This window comes from Pithys albifrons, chromosome 5 (genome assembly GCF_047495875.1).
Source record: "Pithys albifrons albifrons isolate INPA30051 chromosome 5, PitAlb_v1, whole genome shotgun sequence".
Classification (NCBI taxonomy): Eukaryota; Metazoa; Chordata; class Aves; order Passeriformes; family Thamnophilidae; genus Pithys; species Pithys albifrons.
The window spans coordinates 62,705,308-62,724,622 of NC_092462.1; the positions used below are offsets into that span (position 1 = coordinate 62,705,308).

At 39.4% G+C, this 19,315-nt stretch overlaps 1 protein-coding gene across 2 annotated transcripts in view; it reads right to left on the bottom strand.

The window, feature by feature from the left end:
- STX18 (syntaxin 18) overlaps positions 1 to 17,391 on the bottom strand; it is a 68,182-nt gene extending 50,791 nt beyond the window's left edge. The window contains exon 1 of one of the 2 annotated variants that reach the window (XM_071556804.1): positions 17,154 to 17,391. In XM_071556804.1, the coding sequence (XP_071412905.1) occupies positions 17,154 to 17,315 (162 nt within the window). In that variant the 5' untranslated portion in view covers positions 17,316 to 17,391. Of the gene's footprint in view, positions 1 to 16,693; positions 16,759 to 17,153 lie in introns of those variants that run through there. The other variant, XM_071556808.1, reaches the window with a different exon arrangement.
- Between the last annotated feature and the right edge of the window lie 1,924 nt (positions 17,392 to 19,315).

A 19,315-nucleotide genomic window follows, 5' to 3' on the forward strand; every position in this document is an offset into this window, starting at 1 on the left:
TTTTCAATTACAAAGTCTGGTCATACAGCACAAACTTTACTAGAATTTCTATGTAAATTTTATTCTTATGGCCATTATGGCAAGCAGGAGGAAAAAAATGTGCTAGGGGGATTACTGGAAGGGCTCTGTATTTTTAGACAGCATCTTCTATGATAAATCTACTAAACCAAATACAATTGTACAAAAGATTATGACATTTGCCATTAGCAACAGCTGAAAGATGTTCTTGGCTCCCAATGTGGAGTTAAGGCAGGAAGAAAAAAAGAAGTTATGAGTGCTTTTGTAAATACGATTGTGATGAAGGACTGCAATTGAAAATTGCATTTTCTGACATCTCAGTGCATGACAGTATTTCCTTTTTGAGAGAAAAAAGACTGATATTACATACCAAACCCTACTATGTTTCCTGATCATATGCTATTACAAATTTCGCTTTAAAATTATGATTATAAAAATAATTTTATGTATTTCCATAATACCTCTTCAGAACAATATCATACATCCAGAAAAATACAACATATTAAAAAACAAAACGAACAAAGCAACCTATCAAAAGTAAAAAAAAATCAAAAGACAAATAGTAGAGAATTTTTCCCATGTTTACAAAATATAGAGACAAAAACATTTCATGCAATCTCTTGGGCCTCAGCTTTACAGTCAACGCAACACTCATTAGATCCTTTTTTTCCTCAAGTGTTACAAGGAAAATCAATTAAACATCAAAAGACTGCTGCCTGTCATGTCAAATTTACTACTCATTGCAACAGTGTGCCTTATTCATCAAATACGTGTTGACTTGGAAGTCATCATGAACCACATTCTTAACTAATTGCAGCAACTTCAACAAAGTACTGATTACTATTAAGTAAGTTAAACTAAATACAGCAATTATCAAAGCCTTCACTTGCCGAGAGACAACACATACCATCAAAAGCACACTGCACAATTAAAAAGTTAAAAATAAAGCATTTACTCTGTCCATAATCACTGCTCCTCTGCCACCATCCAAGACCAAAGTCTCGAGCACCAGGGCTGGTTTCTGCAAACCCCTCACATCTTTGTTGCAAAGAACAATTGTCAAGACAGGGCTGCTCAACACTTGCATAAGAAATAAGAACACCGTGTTATGTCAGACAGGAAACAGCACAAGATACTTCTCAGCAAGGTGTGTATTCTCTGGTTTGTTTTGCTTGTGGGATAATAACAAAAGGTGCCTGGGCTTCAAATTGCAGGTCGGAGGGATAACCTGCACTACAACTTGTAGCTGTATTAGTGAACAGTCCATAAGGCTGAAAGGGTAGATAGTTTGCTTTAACTCAAATAAATTAATAAAATAGTTGAAAATCAATTTTCAGCACAGTTTCTAATCTGTGTCAACTACCAGTAATACTGCACTCAGGTAGTCTGGTGTTCATTTTTCTAAAACAGTAAAAAACTTCAGAAGTGGGTGTTTCATCAAACATTAAATATATAGATAAGAGTACAGACATTAAATCACATAATTTCATTCAGATTCTTTCATAATTTCATTGTAGCAATTTTTAATGTTCAAAATAGCTGTTTAACTGACTTTTTAAAATGTAAAATTATTTATCCAGTAAACCATTAGGACTTGAAGCCATTTTACTGATTTCACTGGGATAAAAATGTAGCCATAAACACAAAGTCAACAAGTAAAAACCATGATCTAGCAAATAGGTAGCAAAATAAATCCTTTCAAAACTATCAAACGACACTAAAAATAAAATTAGATATAAATTCAAGTTTTAGACTGTGGTCAATTGAGGTCTAGACAAAACCCCATGTTTGTTCACTGCCTAGTCTCCAGTCTGCTCTAAGTTTGAAAAGGTAATTGAACTCACTCTGTAATTACTGGATTAGATACAGATGGGCTCTGTACATTTCAGAGGAGGAAAGAACTGTTTTGATTCATTTTATGATTGCCTGTAAGGTCAAACTTTTCAAAATGTACTTTCATCTGTTAAATGGTTTCTCAAAGTCCCAGGGGGACATCTTCAATAACTGATGTTTTAAGCAATTTGGGTCTATCAGATCCAGTCTTTGAATGTAATATGCTGTCCATTTTCTAGAATTATAAATGTGCATGTAGGTTAATTGCTACAACTTATACAGATTTTCAAAACTACACTTTTTTAGCAAATTGCAAGTTTTACTCAACAACTGTTATGCATAAATATTTGTAGAAGTTTTATAGTCTAGTGTGCAGAATATCTTTGGAAATACAAATAAGTAACACCAATTAGAAATGTCTTTATTCATAACTCCTTTCTGTTTGGAGAATGTTCTCTTAGGACCCAAATTAACAATGTTTGAAAGTCCCAACTAAATCAGTTCACTTCTTGCAAAACAAAACAAAACAAAAACAAACAACCCCCCTCCAAGAGATAAATGTATCAACACAAAATCCCAAAGAGCACTTGAGAAAACTTCTTTTTCCATAATCTCTTATTTGAGCTTTCATCCTCACTCTCATTCAAGATAAAATATAGAACAAACAATAAGTGAGCATTAAATTTTCATTCTCCTAAGATTTTTTTGCAAAGTATTTTCTTCAATTAAATCAACCATAACTCTACAGCCTGTTTCAGTACAACCAGGATTTCATCTTGCTTAGTTAACAGTTCAAACACGCCACAAAGGGCATCGAGCTCTGCTCTCAGAGACTCTCAGAGCTACCATAATAGCAATTTAAAGCAGAAAACACACCATGCAATCAGAAGGCAATATAATAGTTCAGTTCATAGTCTTAAAATCATAGAAAACTTAATTTCGAGCAACATATTATTCAAGAGTTTCAGTATATTTGTATGACAACAATCTTTTTGCTTATAAAGTTCCAATAGGAAAGCATTTTTTGTTACAACATTACATTTGTGTTTAATCAACAACATTTCATCAGCAACAGTCTCAGTCAAAAAAGCTCTTTGTAGGATCAGACATCAACAGAGCTGTTCTGACAGCCAGTCAGTATTCAAGCACTGGTAACAAGGATAATTGGAACTATATTAATATAATCTCCCTTCGTCTCCAAGTGGGCTAATGAATAAGCAAGTTCTCATGTAGTTTCCATGATTAACACTTTATTCATATTACTTCAAAGTCCTCCACATAAGGGACAAAACCTGAAGGCAGAACCCACCACCACAAAGCCCCAGTGGAAAGATGCAATAAAATAACAGTTATTTGTATGCCTGCTAGGACAAACCATGCCCATCCTCATCAGGCTGCACAGAATTCCTATCAGAACTTACAAGTCTCACAGAAAGAAGAAACTTCTGCTGCATTTTAAGAACCGATTGATACAAACCATTTTGTTCAAAATGGTTGAATAAAATGCCAGCAAACAGACAATGGGCTTTTGTAACAGAAGCTCTTTTTTAACCATAAAAGCAACAGTAACAACCATGCATAAACAAACAAAACAAGCTCGCAATTTTACTCAAAAGATAAAATTCATGTGGTATTTGCATTATCTTCCATCCCGCATCTGTAATGGATGCTTTCAAATGTATTTCTTTAAAAGTGAAATAATACTCATATTAGAATTTACATGGAGTGCATATGCTTAATTCAATAAAATAAGTCCTGATCTTCACTTAAGAGCAATATAAAGAAAGCTTCTACTCCTACAATGCAAAAAGTTTGCTTCAAAAATGCATGTCTTATTTTCCTTACAAAATAGAATGATAATAAGTATTTCAAGTGTTTTCTGTGAGGCTACAAACTACTCCTGAAACTACAGCAATTTTTTAGACAATAAATTGTGAAGAAATGGTAAAGCAGCTAAATAGCCAGGCCACAGTACCATGAATTCTGTATGGCAACACAGCAGAAAAGAAGTACAACAGAAGTTCACTAGGTCATATTTTAGAACAATTAATTAAGTCTGATATTTTTCATTTTTGATTCTCCTTCACATTTTCATTATCTCTAATTAGTATTTTCCTGTATTTGCTGAACAGTCTTTTACATCATATTCAGAACTGCAAGAAACAGCATCTGAGCTCTCATAAGGATTTCCCATCCAGACTTTAATGGATTCCACAATGAGCTAAAAATCTTGGGAACTGGAAACACCATCAAGAAAAAAAAAGTGCATTCTTACAATCAGCTGTCTCACTCACATTATGGTGTACCATTATGTCTTTACACAAATCTTAAAAAAAGAAAGGAGATACCCAATTCATGTACATGAAACTGAGCACAATCTGCAGCAACGTAGAGCTATTTAAACTGAGAACACCTCACAACTTCACGATTCCTTCAGTCTTAAATAAAAAACAAATCACTTAACTACCTTTGTACATAATTTATCCTCTGAAATTTGTGAGGGAGGAATCTGACCAAAAACCCCCAAACCCTCACATTAAGAAGTGGTTGCTTATTTCACAGTAACAAACTTCTGTGCTAGATTAACCATCCCATGAACTCTAATACTGCTACTTTATTTTAGAAATACTTTAGCATGTTGCTTCCTCTAAGTTCATTTATTATTAAACACAAAGATAGAACATTCACACATTTGCACAGTCCAAGGTCACACTGATCAGAGTCACAGTCACTGCAGGAATAGTCTGGGATCTGAAAAACCAGTATCCAATTCCTTGCTTTGGTACAACGCAGTGTCCCACATGTAAAAAGGAATTCCTGATCAGCCTCACACATTAACTCCTGCAGTACTTGTTGAGTACTGTATTTTGAACCACATGCACTTGACTTAAGTATTTCAAGTGATGCATAATCTACCAAATCAAGGATCAGCTGAATCACACCTCAAATAATGAGCACTACTTGCAGCACCGGATCTTATTTTGCTTTTTCGTAAGATCCATGATGAAATCAGAGACTTTTTTTCCTTGAGATGATGTACCCTAAAAAAGTAAGATTAAGAGATTTCTCATCACAAAGTAGATTTTTCAGACGTCTGTGAATTTTCCTAACTCTATTATTAAAAAACCCAGAAACAAAACAACAAAGCAACATTCCACCATGATCCCATTTCTGAAAAAGGTTGATATCAGAACTGGACACAATATTTTTGTCATTTTAGTGGTGCTATACACTTCTCCTTTAATTGATAATTCCCTCTGTGTTTCATTAAATTTACATCTTTTAAACACTTCACTTCCTTTATTTTGGTATTGACTTCTATGTGAAATATTTCCTTGAAGCCAAAGAAGCCAAATTATGCCCTACCCTATCGACAATCAGAATCAGTAACTTCCCTGCTCAGACATCCAAGGGTAATATGCCCAAGAATCTTTGCATATATGTAATAATTTTTCTGTATGGTTGAATGTGCCATGCCTCAATTTAAGTTCACACAAAGGAATGCTTTCCCTTGAATATCACAGCAGAAACTACAGTATGCATCACACTGTCCAGCTGAGTCGACCCAAAGAAAATAACATACAACAAAGATAACTGAAGCAAGCAGAATTTTAAATTAATCAAAAATTTGTAGCTGTCACTTGAAAACTTGTATGCAGTAAGGTTCCAAAAGAATATCTCAAGAATATACACATCTGTTTAATATTACAAGCCAACTGTCAACATCCTAAGTGAAGTTTTAATTTAATATTTTTTTCTTTCTTGATGTTTTACCTTTAGTCAATGCCTTGTGAGAGTATCAGCTTTCTATAAGAAACTGTTAAATATAAAGAAATGTTATTGTAGCATGTTTATAAAATCATAGTTCGAGAACTTTTTATTTTTCTAAGGCCTGACCACAACTTAATTATCTGCAGGACATTCCAAGCTCACAATTGCAAGCTCCAGTTCCCAAGCAATTTTGAACAATATCTACTGTACAGGACATACAGCACTGCAAATTCCACAACATGGAAGTGTTTCCAGAAGTCACCATTAGAGCCTTTAGACATGGTTTTTACTTTCAATAAATACTTGTTTCTCTACTAGTCATTAATGGGTTTCATCACCACTACATGTTTGTCTTTCACGTGTCACTTTGCTATCACTGCTTATTTTTAGTGTAAGTGAACTAGTCATAAAAAAGACGTGTATAACATCCTTATGCTACACATAAAGCATGCTAAGAGTAAGCACCATGTTCTTCTACAGTTCATACAGTGTTTTCCTTCTTTTTCAGGAAAGAGTTAAGAGCAGGCAAAAACTTTGGAGGCCTTACTGTTTTCCCCCCCCAGAAAAAATTAAAAATTCACTGAATGGCCATATTAGAATTCTGATGAGCATATTAGAATAATACCTTGTATTAGAGGTCTTAATAAATTTAGGTGTAAACCCAAGACCCCTTCTCTTATTTTCAATCATAAACCAATAACACATTTAAGAGCTTCTGGATATCCTCACAGAACCTCCAGCAACCTTCACTTGAAACCCATTTCACACTTCCTGCCCAGCTGAGACACGAAGACGTGGGAAACACCCACCCGTCAGTTCCATCTCATATAATACCCACAGAAATGGCAGAATGTAAATCTCAGTAGATGCAGCACATTCACTTTTCTACAGTTCTCACCACCCACTATCCAAAGGGAAGGCAGAGTCAGAATGAAAGGGTAAAAAAGGACAACAAACACCTGATCACTATAAAATGTCATGTTTTGGCAGACAGAAAGCTTTGACACACCACCCTGAAGTCAGGAAACTTATATTTTCAAGAAAGTATCCATCATTTAACATTCTATGCAATTATAGCACAGTAATATTTTCAATAATAAAGAACATTTTCCTCAAATTGCTGGAAATGATTCATACCTCAAATTTTCACCCTTTAATTGCTCCCACTGCTGAAGCTATTGTGCCAGGTTTTAATATTTGCCAGTCTGAAAAATATTTTCAAGAATAGCAGACTGAATTTTCAAAGACAGACCACATAATTACCTCATCTTTAAATGAAAAATTATATCCTTTTTTCTACACTGAAATAAAGAAAAATTTAATCCATTCATTACCAAAAATCACAAGTAATCAGCTCAGGATTACAGCAATAACTAATCCTGATCACCAAAACCAGCCTTAATAAGCAAAAACACAAGTGTGACTACTACTCATTGGAAGCAATGATATGTAACTTGATTTTTGAGAAAAGTTGCAAAACCTTTATGTTTTGAAATAGCAGTTCCCTGGGATTACAATTAAACTTTTCTTTTGCTGATCACGCACACAAAGCATAATCAGCATCCTAAGTAACAGTATCTCTCAATTTTATTAATATTTCAATACACTTTAGAGTTCAAAGCAATTAATATGTGTGATAACTCAGAAATTGTTTAACAACTGTCACAGAGAAAACTCCTTAGTCCAAGTCTCGATTTAGCAGCAGGTAACAAAAGAAGTTACTTTTCAAATGTCCAAGAACAACCCTCTCTACCTCAGTGAAGAAGCAGGATAAACCACACACACAGAAACTGAGAACTGCAGGATGGTCAGAGGAGTCCTTCTCTGGGCTGCTATCCACCAAACTTGTGCCATCTTCCAAAACAGCAAAGGAGGATAATCAGAACCTGAAAGTTACTAATTTCTGTGGAAATTAGCTTTATTTTGGCCTCACTGCTAATATTTGAAAAAAATAAACCCCAACAGTTAAAACTCTTAACAAACCACGCTGATATTCTTTTGAGACTGCTTATTTATGTTTCTGTCCCAAACAAGAGACTGTATTTCAAAACACACAAAAACAGAGCCCAAAGCTTGTAGTGATGACAATGTATCAAAGTAGTAAAAACAATGAGCTGCTCTTGCTCCAAAATCTTTGATAAAGAGCTGAGGGAAACAGTGAAGAGCTTAAATGCATCAATTAAATTCAATAACCTGAAAATATTAAATTTCAGCCTCATTCTCCTCCCATTTTCTTTCTTTTCTATTTGATGTATTTTATCATAACCTCCATATAATTCCCCAATATTCAATCCTTTTTTTTAAAATCCCTATTTCTACCTCTAAAGTTAGACTGTCTCTTCTCCAACCTTCATAATCCCATTTTCTTCCAGCTATGCCTGCTCACTTTCTATTGTCTTTCTTTTCCACTGTATCTCTTGCAGCTTTTCAGACCTCTCAAACACCACCACACAGTTCTAGCCCACCTTTCTCCTTCAGAGGTCATGCTAATGTGCACTATGTATAAGCAAAGAAGGAGGATATCTACAATAAATCTCACCTTTCTAACACTTCCGTATGCTCTATAAACTTCCACAAGTGTTATCCATATTTATGGCAGGATGACAAAGCAAGAACTCACATGAGGTGTTGGTTTAACAGACAATGAGAGTCAAGAAGAGTTCAGAGTGATCAGCTACATGATACAACAATTCCTCCAACAACCAGCCTAGAAGGAGGTGAGGTGAGGACAAAGACATCATCGTCACAATGGGAACTGCAGTCTTAGATACTCTTGGACTCCTCAGCACCACATGAGGTCCAGTTAGTCAAAACAAAATTAACAGGCAACTAAGGCAAGTTGTCTCCCAAGCCAACTTTCAATCTTGCTGTTCAGAAAATAATTCCCATGGAGTTAAGAATGTACTTTAAAACAAACAAAAAAAGCAGGGGGGGGAAATGACAGACATTTGAACAGACATTTCCCAAATATAAGAGTTCATAACTTTCCCTCAAGGCCAACATATACTCTCACCACTGTTTCTGATAAGAGTTTTGCTAAAACCAGAAGCATTACATGGGGAACATCAGTGACTTTGGCATTTAATCCTAACACACTGAACAAGGTAAACATTTAATTCTTCACCAAAATTATTAAAAAAAAAATCTTTACTCTGCTATTTCCTTAACCATCATTTTATTTGTTTCTCCTCTACTAGTTAAAATTATCAACTTCTTTCCCTTCCATCTCTCAGGCTAAACTTCTCTAACAAGGATGACGGAAATGAGAAGTAAAACCAATAAATGTTCATAATTGAAAACTAACATTAACCGTAATTTGCACAAGGAAAGAGATAAATTTGAAATATTAGACAGCAGTGCACTGTAACTCCCTTTGAAAAAGTATAATTCAAAATTTTATTTTCTGCCTACAACATGGGGGAGGGAAAACCACAGGCATGTGAGTCCAAAATGCAGCATCACTGGCGAACTTTGGGGAAAAGAGTGACTGTTCCTAACTATTTATGGAAGAAGTCAGAATTAATCCAAATGACCTCAGCTGTGGGCCCAATTTATTAGAACTTACCTCTCATTAAAATTTAAGAACTGAACTGAAATATCACTCGCTGTCCAAAATTTGGCACAGTCATTAATTTCTAATAAAGACCATAATTGGCTACACCACAAGCAGTATATATTTCCCCCACATCCAAATATTCTCTCATGGGAGTTATTCTTATGTAATCGTTAGAGTCAAAATGGTCATATAAAATAACCTTATTAAATCAGGTTATAATTTTTTAGTTTGACTTTAAAACCAAAACCATTAAAGTAACAATTTTAACCACTTTTGGCCATTTCCCTCATAGTCCTGGGAAGTGTCAGCTATTCAATCACACGCAGTCTTTGATGCTCTGCCTGTGTTCTGTCACACACTTTAACGATACCACTCTTGGATATGGAAGTTTTAAGGATTAATCCCCTTTCAGGTCTGTCCTAGACCTGGCGAATACATGTCCCATCTTATAAAAGTTAATATAGCAAACTGGCTGTTTCTTTATTTTGGGTATTTCTCAGCCTTTTGAAAAGCTCAGATATAATGTGATTCCTTCTGGAGTCACCAACTTGAACTTGACTCAGAACCAGCAGCAAAATAATTATTGTATATTCCAATAAAACATTTAATACTTGGCATTTTTATTTTTATATACCTTTTACCTTTAGAACAAATATGGTGTTACTCCCTGCAACAGCACATTGGTACCCGCCAAGAACCAGTTACTATGTATCCAAAAATAGTAGGGAGTGGAAAAGCCTCTGGACCTCCCAGTCTGTAACTCAACTCTTTTTCTTACAATAATAAAATCATATTAAGCACAAGGAATCCTCTGTTTGAAATTTAAATCTCTAGATTTCATCTACTATATATCTTTCAAACTTTCTTTTATTCGTAAATCCCTAGAAATTTTCCAGTAATGGTGTTGACTTGTTTTATTCTATGAGCCTTGTGTATGTTACATTATTTTGGTGGCTGAATTTTATTCTTGATACTTCGTCAAACAATCCTGAATAGTCTGAAAGGGATCAGAAAGTATACATGTTTAAAAAAACTGACTTTTAATTGTGCTGTGTCAACAATTACATCATGCTATTCAAGATGGTCTTCCATAGTCAGTTTGCAGGAGCAGCCACTGGTTTGGGCATTCCCTGTGCTTTTTCAGGCTTTATTAATGCAGTGACAGTAGCAATGATGAAGCCACTGTAAACACCACACACAAACACTCCTACCTTTTTCTCTATGGGAATGCTCTAAATACAAAACTCTGCAAAGATGTGCAGGAAAATCCCTCATTTGGGATCAAGGACAAAACATCAGCTCTCTCGTGGGCTGCATTCCAAACAATGAAATATGTTGGACTTTCATAGGTATGCATGAAAAGCTGTTTTAACCATCATATGTAAAATAAAATAAAAAAAAAAGGCATCACTACCCCATGAGTAGCCAAAGCAGTGTATTATAAAAGTCAGATGGCCTTGAAATTATAAGGTTTGCTTAAAATTTACATTCAATGTCATTTGTTCTGGCTTTCACAAGAACTAGCTTTGGAGACAAGTTTTATGTGGGGATTTTTCCTCCTCATTAGACATTTGTACAGAGTAGCTAAACCTATTTTTTATGTGAATATTGGCCTATCATACCCATTTTTTTTAAGAATCAGTTAATCATCCTACAGAATCCATACACAGAGCTTATATGAGTAACAGATGTTGCAGCCCCATGAATCTGGCATCCTTATGTGTCCAACAGCTTCAAACATGGACATTTGATCATTCTGAAATTTTGCATTTAAAGACTTAGAAACATTTAACCTTTCAATTTTTGCATCTCAAGGATAGATTTTCAGAGATGGCTGGTATTGCTTTTGAAGAATTCATGCTCCAACACTTCATTTTTAGCCTTTTGCAAAACCTTAAAGAAGAGAATCTCCCACAGAAAAACAGATTTTATTCATAAACAGAGATTTTATTCATAGCTGCAATCAAGCCCACCATGAAATTTTCTTTGACTATTAATTTATATTTATTTCTGTTAATAGGCTGTATGAGCTTTGATTCCATTTCTCCAACACATATTGAACAGTTAGCAGTGAAGAAAGCTTCTCATTCCTTCAATATTTTCAGATACCTGAGAGGCATATTTGAGATTGTATTCTCACTAGCTCATATTTGCCATAAAAAAAACAGGAAAGGCTTAGATCATCCTTTTTCCCAATATTGTCGTAAAACAGAAAATGCCAAACACCTTCCAAAACTGATAATCTTTTAAAAGATTCAAAATAACAGATTTAAGACACTGTAAAGCTGTGAACTAGTGCCACACACTCAGCCTCTGAACTACTAGTATTTGTCACTGAGCACTTATTGCAAGCCCATTTTTTTCCTTAAATACTTCTGCTCTAATCCTTAAAATTCTTCAGTCATTTAGCTTAATCCCAAATCTGACACCATACCAAGGAACAAATACTTTGGATTTGTGTGGCAAGGTTTTGGTGGCGGGGGGCCTACTGGGAGGCTTCTGTAAGGAGCTGCCAGAAGCTTCCCCATGTCTGACAGAGCAAACACCAGCCAGCTCCAAGATGGGACCTGTCATAGCCAAGGTTGAGCCCAACAGCAAAAGTGGTTGTGCCTCTGGGATAACAGAGTTACAAAGGGGGTGACAGTGTTGCTGCACAACAGTAACTGCAGCAGGAAAGAGGAGGGAGAATATGTGAGAGGAACAACTACACAGACTCCACGGTCAGTGCAGAAGGAGGGGCAGGAGGTGCTCCAGGCACCAGAGCAGAGATGTCCCTGTTACCCACACTGTCCCCCTGCAGCCCATGGAGGTCCACAGTGGGACAGAGACCCACCTGCAACCCCTGGAGGACTACACACTGGAGCAGGTCGATGCCCAAATGCTTCTGTGACCCCACGAGAAGTTCACAGAGTCTTCTGGCAGGACCTGTGGCCCCAGTGGAGAGATCAGGCCACACTGGAGCAGGTTTGCTGACAGGCCTTGTGACCCCATGGAGGACCCCCTTGGCAGCCGCCTGTTCCTGAAAGACTGCACCCCACAGGAGGGACTCGTGCTGGAGCAGTTCACAAAGAACTGCAGCCCATGGAAAGGACTTGAATTGGAGAAGTTCATGGAGGACTCACTGCCTCCTGTGGGAGGGACCCCATGCTGGAGCAAGAAAGGAGTGTGGAGTCCTCCCCTGTGGAGGATGCAGCAACAGACACATTGTATGGACTGACTGCAGCCCCCATTCCATGTCTCCCTGTGCTGCTGGTGGGGAGGAGGTAGAGAATTAGGGGTGAAGCTCAGCTGGGAAGAAGAGAGGAGTGGGGGAAAGGTTATTAAGATTTTGGTTTATTTCTCATTATCCTATTCCAATTTGATTGGTAATCAACTAAATTAATTTCTTCAATTAGAGCTGGTTTTGCCCATGACAATAACTATTTAGAGATCTCTCCCCATCCTTATAACGCATGAGCTTTTCGCTCTGTTTTCTTTTCCCTGTCCAGCTGGGAAGGGCAGTGATAGAGCAGCTTTGGTGGGCACCTGGCATCCAGTCAGGAGCAACCTGCCAAAACTACATAAGCCTGTAAAAGAATGATGAAATGCAAATTTAAATATCCCTCTATACTGCATTTAAAATAACCATGTCACTGTAAAGTCTAAGAAAAAAAATGTTGCTTTTGTTTTAATTCAGCAAAAAGCATTAACCATGTCACTGTAAAGTCTAAGAAAAAAAATGTTGCTTTTGTTTTAATTCAGCAAAAAGCATTAACATACACATAACAAATTCTTACAATCTTTTATAAATTGAAAGCAATGAAGTCCATCGCTTTCCTCTAGGGAATCCCTCCACTATCATTTCTTACCTGGTCCTAGACATATGCAACCAGTGAAGAGGTGGAGAAATGCCAAAACTATTAACCATACATGAAGCATAAGTCATCTTTCATTACGCATCAGACAACCCAATGGTTGTACAATGCAGCTGACAGACCAAAAAAACCCCAAACAAAATAAACAGTGATGGGTCAATGCCAGGGCAAAGAAAATCCTTTCAACAGTTCACAGCCATAACATTCATCTTCAATTTATGTGGATCAGTTTTGTCACAGATTAACAACAACACCAGCAACACCAGCCTCTGCAACTAACTTTACCATGGTTATAGATGACCTTGTGACATCCTTGTGTTAACAACTTAGTCTCATATACAAGAACTTTCATCAGCTCCCAGAGAATGCAGCAAGACAGTGTACTTGAGCATAAAATAGTCAGCTTCAAAAAATACAAATTAATACAGAATGTTGAAGTATTTTCTTGCAACTAACACAAAATACCAAGAGCACCCAAATATGATTCCATCTCTAAACAAGCTTCCACACACAATATCAAGTCCAAACTCTTCTGTTCTACAATCTCTATGCCTACTTCAATCCACCTAAAAAAATCACATGAAGTTTGAGAATGTAATACAGGACTTTATCTCCCAAATGCAAAGAAACTACCATAAATACAGAAGCCCACTTGTAGGACTACTGTTACAATTTTGCCAGCTGCTTCTCCAACTGCTAAACACTTTCAATCTTTGTCTTAAACATCACTTAGAGACTGTACACAATGAAAACAAAACCAAATAAAAAATCTCCACAGTCCTCAAATCGGACATCAAAACTCACAACCCTTCAGAAGAAAGAAGAATAATACATGATGTATGATAGATTTATATCACTTAATACAGTTCAGCCAAGTGCTCAAGCACATTAATAATGTGATACAAAAGCTCCACGGGATGGACTAGAAAGGAGATCCTACAGCTGTGTGGCCACCAGGCAGGGCTGAGCACCCACCCAGTCCCACATTCCAGCTCTGCTGCTGGGGCTGGCTGCTGCTCCTGGAACTTGGAACACGAGTGGCACCGACACAGCTCTAACTGCAAGATGCTACACAATCCCACCCAGAATATAACACTGAAAGGAGTAATTCTGTGTGTAGACTCTGCATATTTCACTATTTCCATATGTCCATGTCAAATGGGAAACTTCCACTAAGGACTTTGGGCTTGTCCAGGTTGGAGGGGCAACCTCGTTGCTCTCTACAGTTTCCTGCGGAGGAGATGTGAAGAAGGAGGTGCCAGTCTTTCTCTGGTATCCATGGATAGGACAAATGGGAGTGGTTCAAAGCTATGCCAGGAGAGGTTTAGGCTGGACATTAGGAAACATTTCTTTACCAAGACAGTAATCAAACACCAGAATAGGTTTCCCCGAGAGGTGGTTGATACCTGAAGCCTGACAATGTTTGAGAGGCATTTGGACAATGTCCTTAATAATGAGCTTTAACTCTTGCTCAGCCCTGAAGCGGTCAGGCAGTTGGACTAGTTCATTGCTGGAGGTCCCTTCCAACTGAAATATTTTATTCTGTGACCAAAACAAGACATAGAGAAAAGTGGTGACTAGGTGTAGCTTATTCAGGGGCTCTGTTATCCTAAATGGATTCTGATCAATTCATTACAAGCTTTACAGGCAACACTAGTTACTCATCTGATATCTTCCTCAGATTAAAAAATAAATAAAAACACTGTACATAGGCAAGAAGAATTCACTAGCTTCCGGGGATCTTTTAAAAAAGACATACATTCAAGAATTAATGCATCTATCACAGGTCACATTTGCAATCCAAGTAGCACAGTCTTTGCGGAAACAGGTAAATATTTAGTTGCATGGCTACAACAAAGTATTTGAAAGAGGGTGTGACACATAATCAAACTGAACTGTATTTGCCTGAAAAAAGCAATTAAAATCATAATATATTTTACTATAAAGCCTGTTGTTCTAGTTGCAGTTTGAATGCTTTATTCATACAATAAAATGGTGGTCTGCGGTTTGGCGTGTTGCTGGCTCACTGTCACAAAGTCACAAAGAAGTTACAGACCAAGGCCAATCCACCTTACTCCTCCTCACTGATCAGCATGTTAACAGATCACATCCTTCAGCAACACATTTTTAGCTTTCGCTTCTTCTCCAAAGTCACTGTTTATGTAAGTACCATTAATTAAACCCACCCTCCCCCTCAGGTGGTTCAGCTCATCGCCATTGGCATTATCTCTATGCAATTAAACAAGATACTTGTATCCCCTTCTCTCTGTTGTCTGGACAATGCATCGAGGAAACTCAGAAAGGATGAAGAGCTGAGAGACAAGACTAGGGTCTCCAGGAAACCAAAGGACCAAGGCAGGAGGAAAGGCACATGGCTCTAGCACACCATCATCACACAGGACTATGACAGGGCAATGAGAAGATGAAGGTGAGGATAGGCTTGAGTATGAACAGACCTTTAAGAAAGAAAACAAAACCAAGAGGAAGCAAAAGCAAGGGAGACCTGGTCATAGGAAGGGAAGAAGAAGCAACGACTGGGAGGGAGGAAAAGGTGGCCATGAATCTAGTCTGAGGCTGTTAAGTTATTTGAAATATATAGATGGAAATTGACGAGGAGGAATTGAAGTGCAGAGATGACACTGGTAGCAAAAGGCAACAGACAGAAATCTGTGGCTGTAAGAGTATCTTCAGTTGAATATAAAATCTCAATTTCCTTGGGCTTCCTCTGCTACCACAAATAACTGTGAAACACTTTGGTAATGCATCCAAACACCACCTACTGCTAAATCCTCAGGGGGTAAACAACCTACCCCCCAGCACCAGCCCAAGTGGTGGAGTTCTGAATGGCAGATTTAAAAGTTGCAGCCTTGTTGATGAAGATAAATGCCAACATGATGTCTTGTGTAGAATTCTTTTGTAGAATTCTAAGAATGTACACAAACACACCAATAGTTTAAAATATTAAAAAGTCTGCTCTCTTCTGCCTGGGGCAAGACTGAATAAGCCTGTTCTCTCTAACACTGCAGAATGCCTTTAGTTGAAATCAGAAAAAATACAGTGTGGTAGAAAAAAAGAGGTATATCTCATGGAAAAAGATCATGAATGTGGTTTGATGGACAAATCCCCTCTATCACAGAGCTCACAGCTGACAAGTCACATATCAGCTTTTTGTAATGGTTAATAATTACACGTTCATTTAACAGGTTCCCAATTTGAAGCCCTCTGCTTAAGCCTCTAAACAATTACAGAGCTACTGAACATCAAGTGTTATAAAACACACCAGTTTTTAAGCATTCTCTCTCAGAACTGGGAAACATACAAAACAGCAAAGAAACAGGAATTAATATCTGTGCTTGAAACCTAGGTTGGAAAATGACAGGACAAGATAGCTTGGGCATTCTTCTTACACATGCATTCTGTAAGCCTGTGCCCTCAGAGGTTGTATTAAGCAGTCTTTTTCTCTTAGTTTTTCAAAATATAGTCCAGTTCCTTATTAAATATGTGTTACTCAAACTCTGCCTTTGACTCAATATGGAGGAATATAATCTGCAACAGGACTGGTTTTGCAGAACGACAGTGGACTGAGGACTGTCACCAACGCCAGTCAACTTTCCACTCTGTTACTCCTTAACTTTTCAGTGCTTGTCTTTTCAACTCTTACCCCTGTAATATTTAATTTGCCTGGGACCGGCACTTCACAGCCACAGCGCGTGGCAGGAGAGGCAACCAAGCCAAAAGGAGCGTGCACGGAGGGGAATCACAAGCGCTGACGAACACATGAGCTGAGGGAGCGCTTTGCTACGTGGCAGCCGGCGGGAGGGACACCGGCGCGCAGGCACCGGCCGAAGGCTCGGCGGCCCCGCAGCGCGGGCAGGCGCGCCCGCAGAGCCCCCGGGGCGGAGCCGCTCCGGGGGAACGCGGGACACAGGGCGCTCGGAGCCGCCTCGGCCACAGCAGCGCCGGGCCGCCGCCCTCCCAGGCCACATCCGTGTGGGAAAGCGCAGCCCCGGGGCTCCCTGCGGGCGCCTCTGGAGCCCCGGGAGGCGGCGGAGAGGGGCGGGAGCGCGGCCGGTCCGGTCCTTCCTTCCTTCCTCCCTCCCTCCCCCTAGGGCCGCACTCACCACCTCCCGCGCGCGGCCGGTGAAGTCGCTCTTGGAGCGGGCGGCGCTCCGCTTGAGCAGCTCGTCCCTGGCGCTGTCCCCCGCCGCCACCCCCAGCGCCTTGTTGCGGGTCTTCACGGTCTTCACGCTGGCCTTGAAAAGCAGGGTGATGTCCACGGCCATGGCGGCGCCGGTGCTGCCGCGCGCCCTTCCCCGCGCAACGCGGCCCCGCGCGGCTCGTTCCGCCCCGCGCGCAGGGGCGGGACGGGGCGGGAGAGCCGCGGCCTTCCCGGCGGGAAGCGCTCGGGAGCGGCTCCTGCCCGCGGGAAACGGCGCCGGGAGCGCGGACACGGGGCTGCTGCCTCCCTCTGTCTAGCAGCGACTCTGCGGGGAAGGGAGGACGCAGGAGTGCAGGCCGCCCCGCTGCCGTGGCACCGAGTGCTGCTGGTACACGCCGTGTGCCAAGTTCGGCAGCTTCGTGATGGCAAGGCAGTTTAGTTAGAGCTGATTAATACATGTTAGCAGGTCTGTGCTGGATCTGGGTTCGACACCGGTGTGGGACTCCCCTGGGAAATGGGCACGCGTGTGAGCAGGCACTGAGCTCTCCGCTGTAGTGAGCAGCGACAGGCCCCGAGGGAATGGCCTGAAGTTGTGTCAGGGGAGGTTTAGGTTGAGTATCAGCGAAAGGTTTTTCACCCAGAGGGTGGTTGGGCACCAGAATAGGCTCCCCAGGGCAGTGGTCACAGCACCAAGCCTGACAGAAAGCGTTTGGATGACACTCTCAGGCAATGGTGTAACTCTTGGAAATGGTCAGTGCAGGGCCAGAAATTCGGCTCAACAATCCGTGTGGATCCCCTCTCACACAGAATATTCTGTAATTCGGTTTATGTCCTGTGATCACATATCTCTGAGCTGTGTAGGTGGAGCAACCTTGTTACATCTGGAACTTGCAGCAACAATTTCTTCACCAAGAAGTTCATCTCTGAGGTCCTCCAATCTGTGGCCATACTGGACTGCGACAGTGTCACACTGTACCTGCAAGATGTATCACGCTGTTCATAATCTGATTCCAAAGAAAGCTTCATGAAATAACCTTTGTTATCAAGGCAACTTTATTACCATTTTCAGTGCAGTAGAGTAGCTCTGTGAAATTCCGTGGCACAGAGGGGAAAAACTTTTGACCAAATAAGTAGTGGTGGTTTTTATATATAAAATACGTATGTGTGTGTGTGTGTGTGTGTGTGTGTGTGTCTGTGTCTGTGTGTGTGTGTGTGTGTATGCCATCCAGTGCTCTGGGATTCTGCAAACACTGTAATATTTAACTGGCCTTTCTCTGAGCAGAAGCACATTCCCTGAGACAGTGTCCAAAACACACAACTTCAAATCCTTCCTCGCCTCAGCAGACTGGAACTTAATCAACCACAACTATTTTTCCTATCTACTCCAGGGTATAAGGCTTTCTTCTCTTGTAGATTACTATTTTGTTTTCAGTTCAATTCCCATCAGCTCAGCCTTAGCTATATATTAGTGGTTCTCTCATAGTTGTGTTGTAATTAGTATTCATTCATACTTTGTTATTACTGTTCTATTTAAAATTGTCTTTTTATTGTGGTATGGATATGTATTTCCCATTAAAGGAATAGGTTGTTTTAAGTCCCTGTCCTCGGTGCTGGATTTACCCTGGGAATATATTTAAGGTATTAAAAAGGTGGACAATGAAGGAGGTTAAAGTTCCCACTCCAGGAATGCCATTAGTATTTGACTGAACCCTGAGCCAAATGCTTTGCTTTTTCAAGATTAAGAAAGATGCTTCAGCAAAGGACGTGTTTAATAAAGTTGTGTGAAACTCGCACATGGTAAATCAGGTACTCCGAGTTATGTTTCCTAAATTTGGTGGGGTTTTGTTTTGTTTTGTTTTGTTTGCATGACCAAAACAAAAGTGAACACATTTAATAAGATTGCAGGCATGTCTTGATCATATGGATACCCTTCACTCTTAAAACTGCTTGAGTACACTTCTGAGACATGTTTATGAATGCCATGTGTTAGGGTAGTTTTCATGTCCTGTGGTTCTGCCAGAAACTAATACCTCATTCCACAAACACATGATTTCCCAGGCACTTGCACAGGCAACTTTTTATGAATAGAAATGAGAAGTTCACAGCTTGGCCCACAGTAGTATG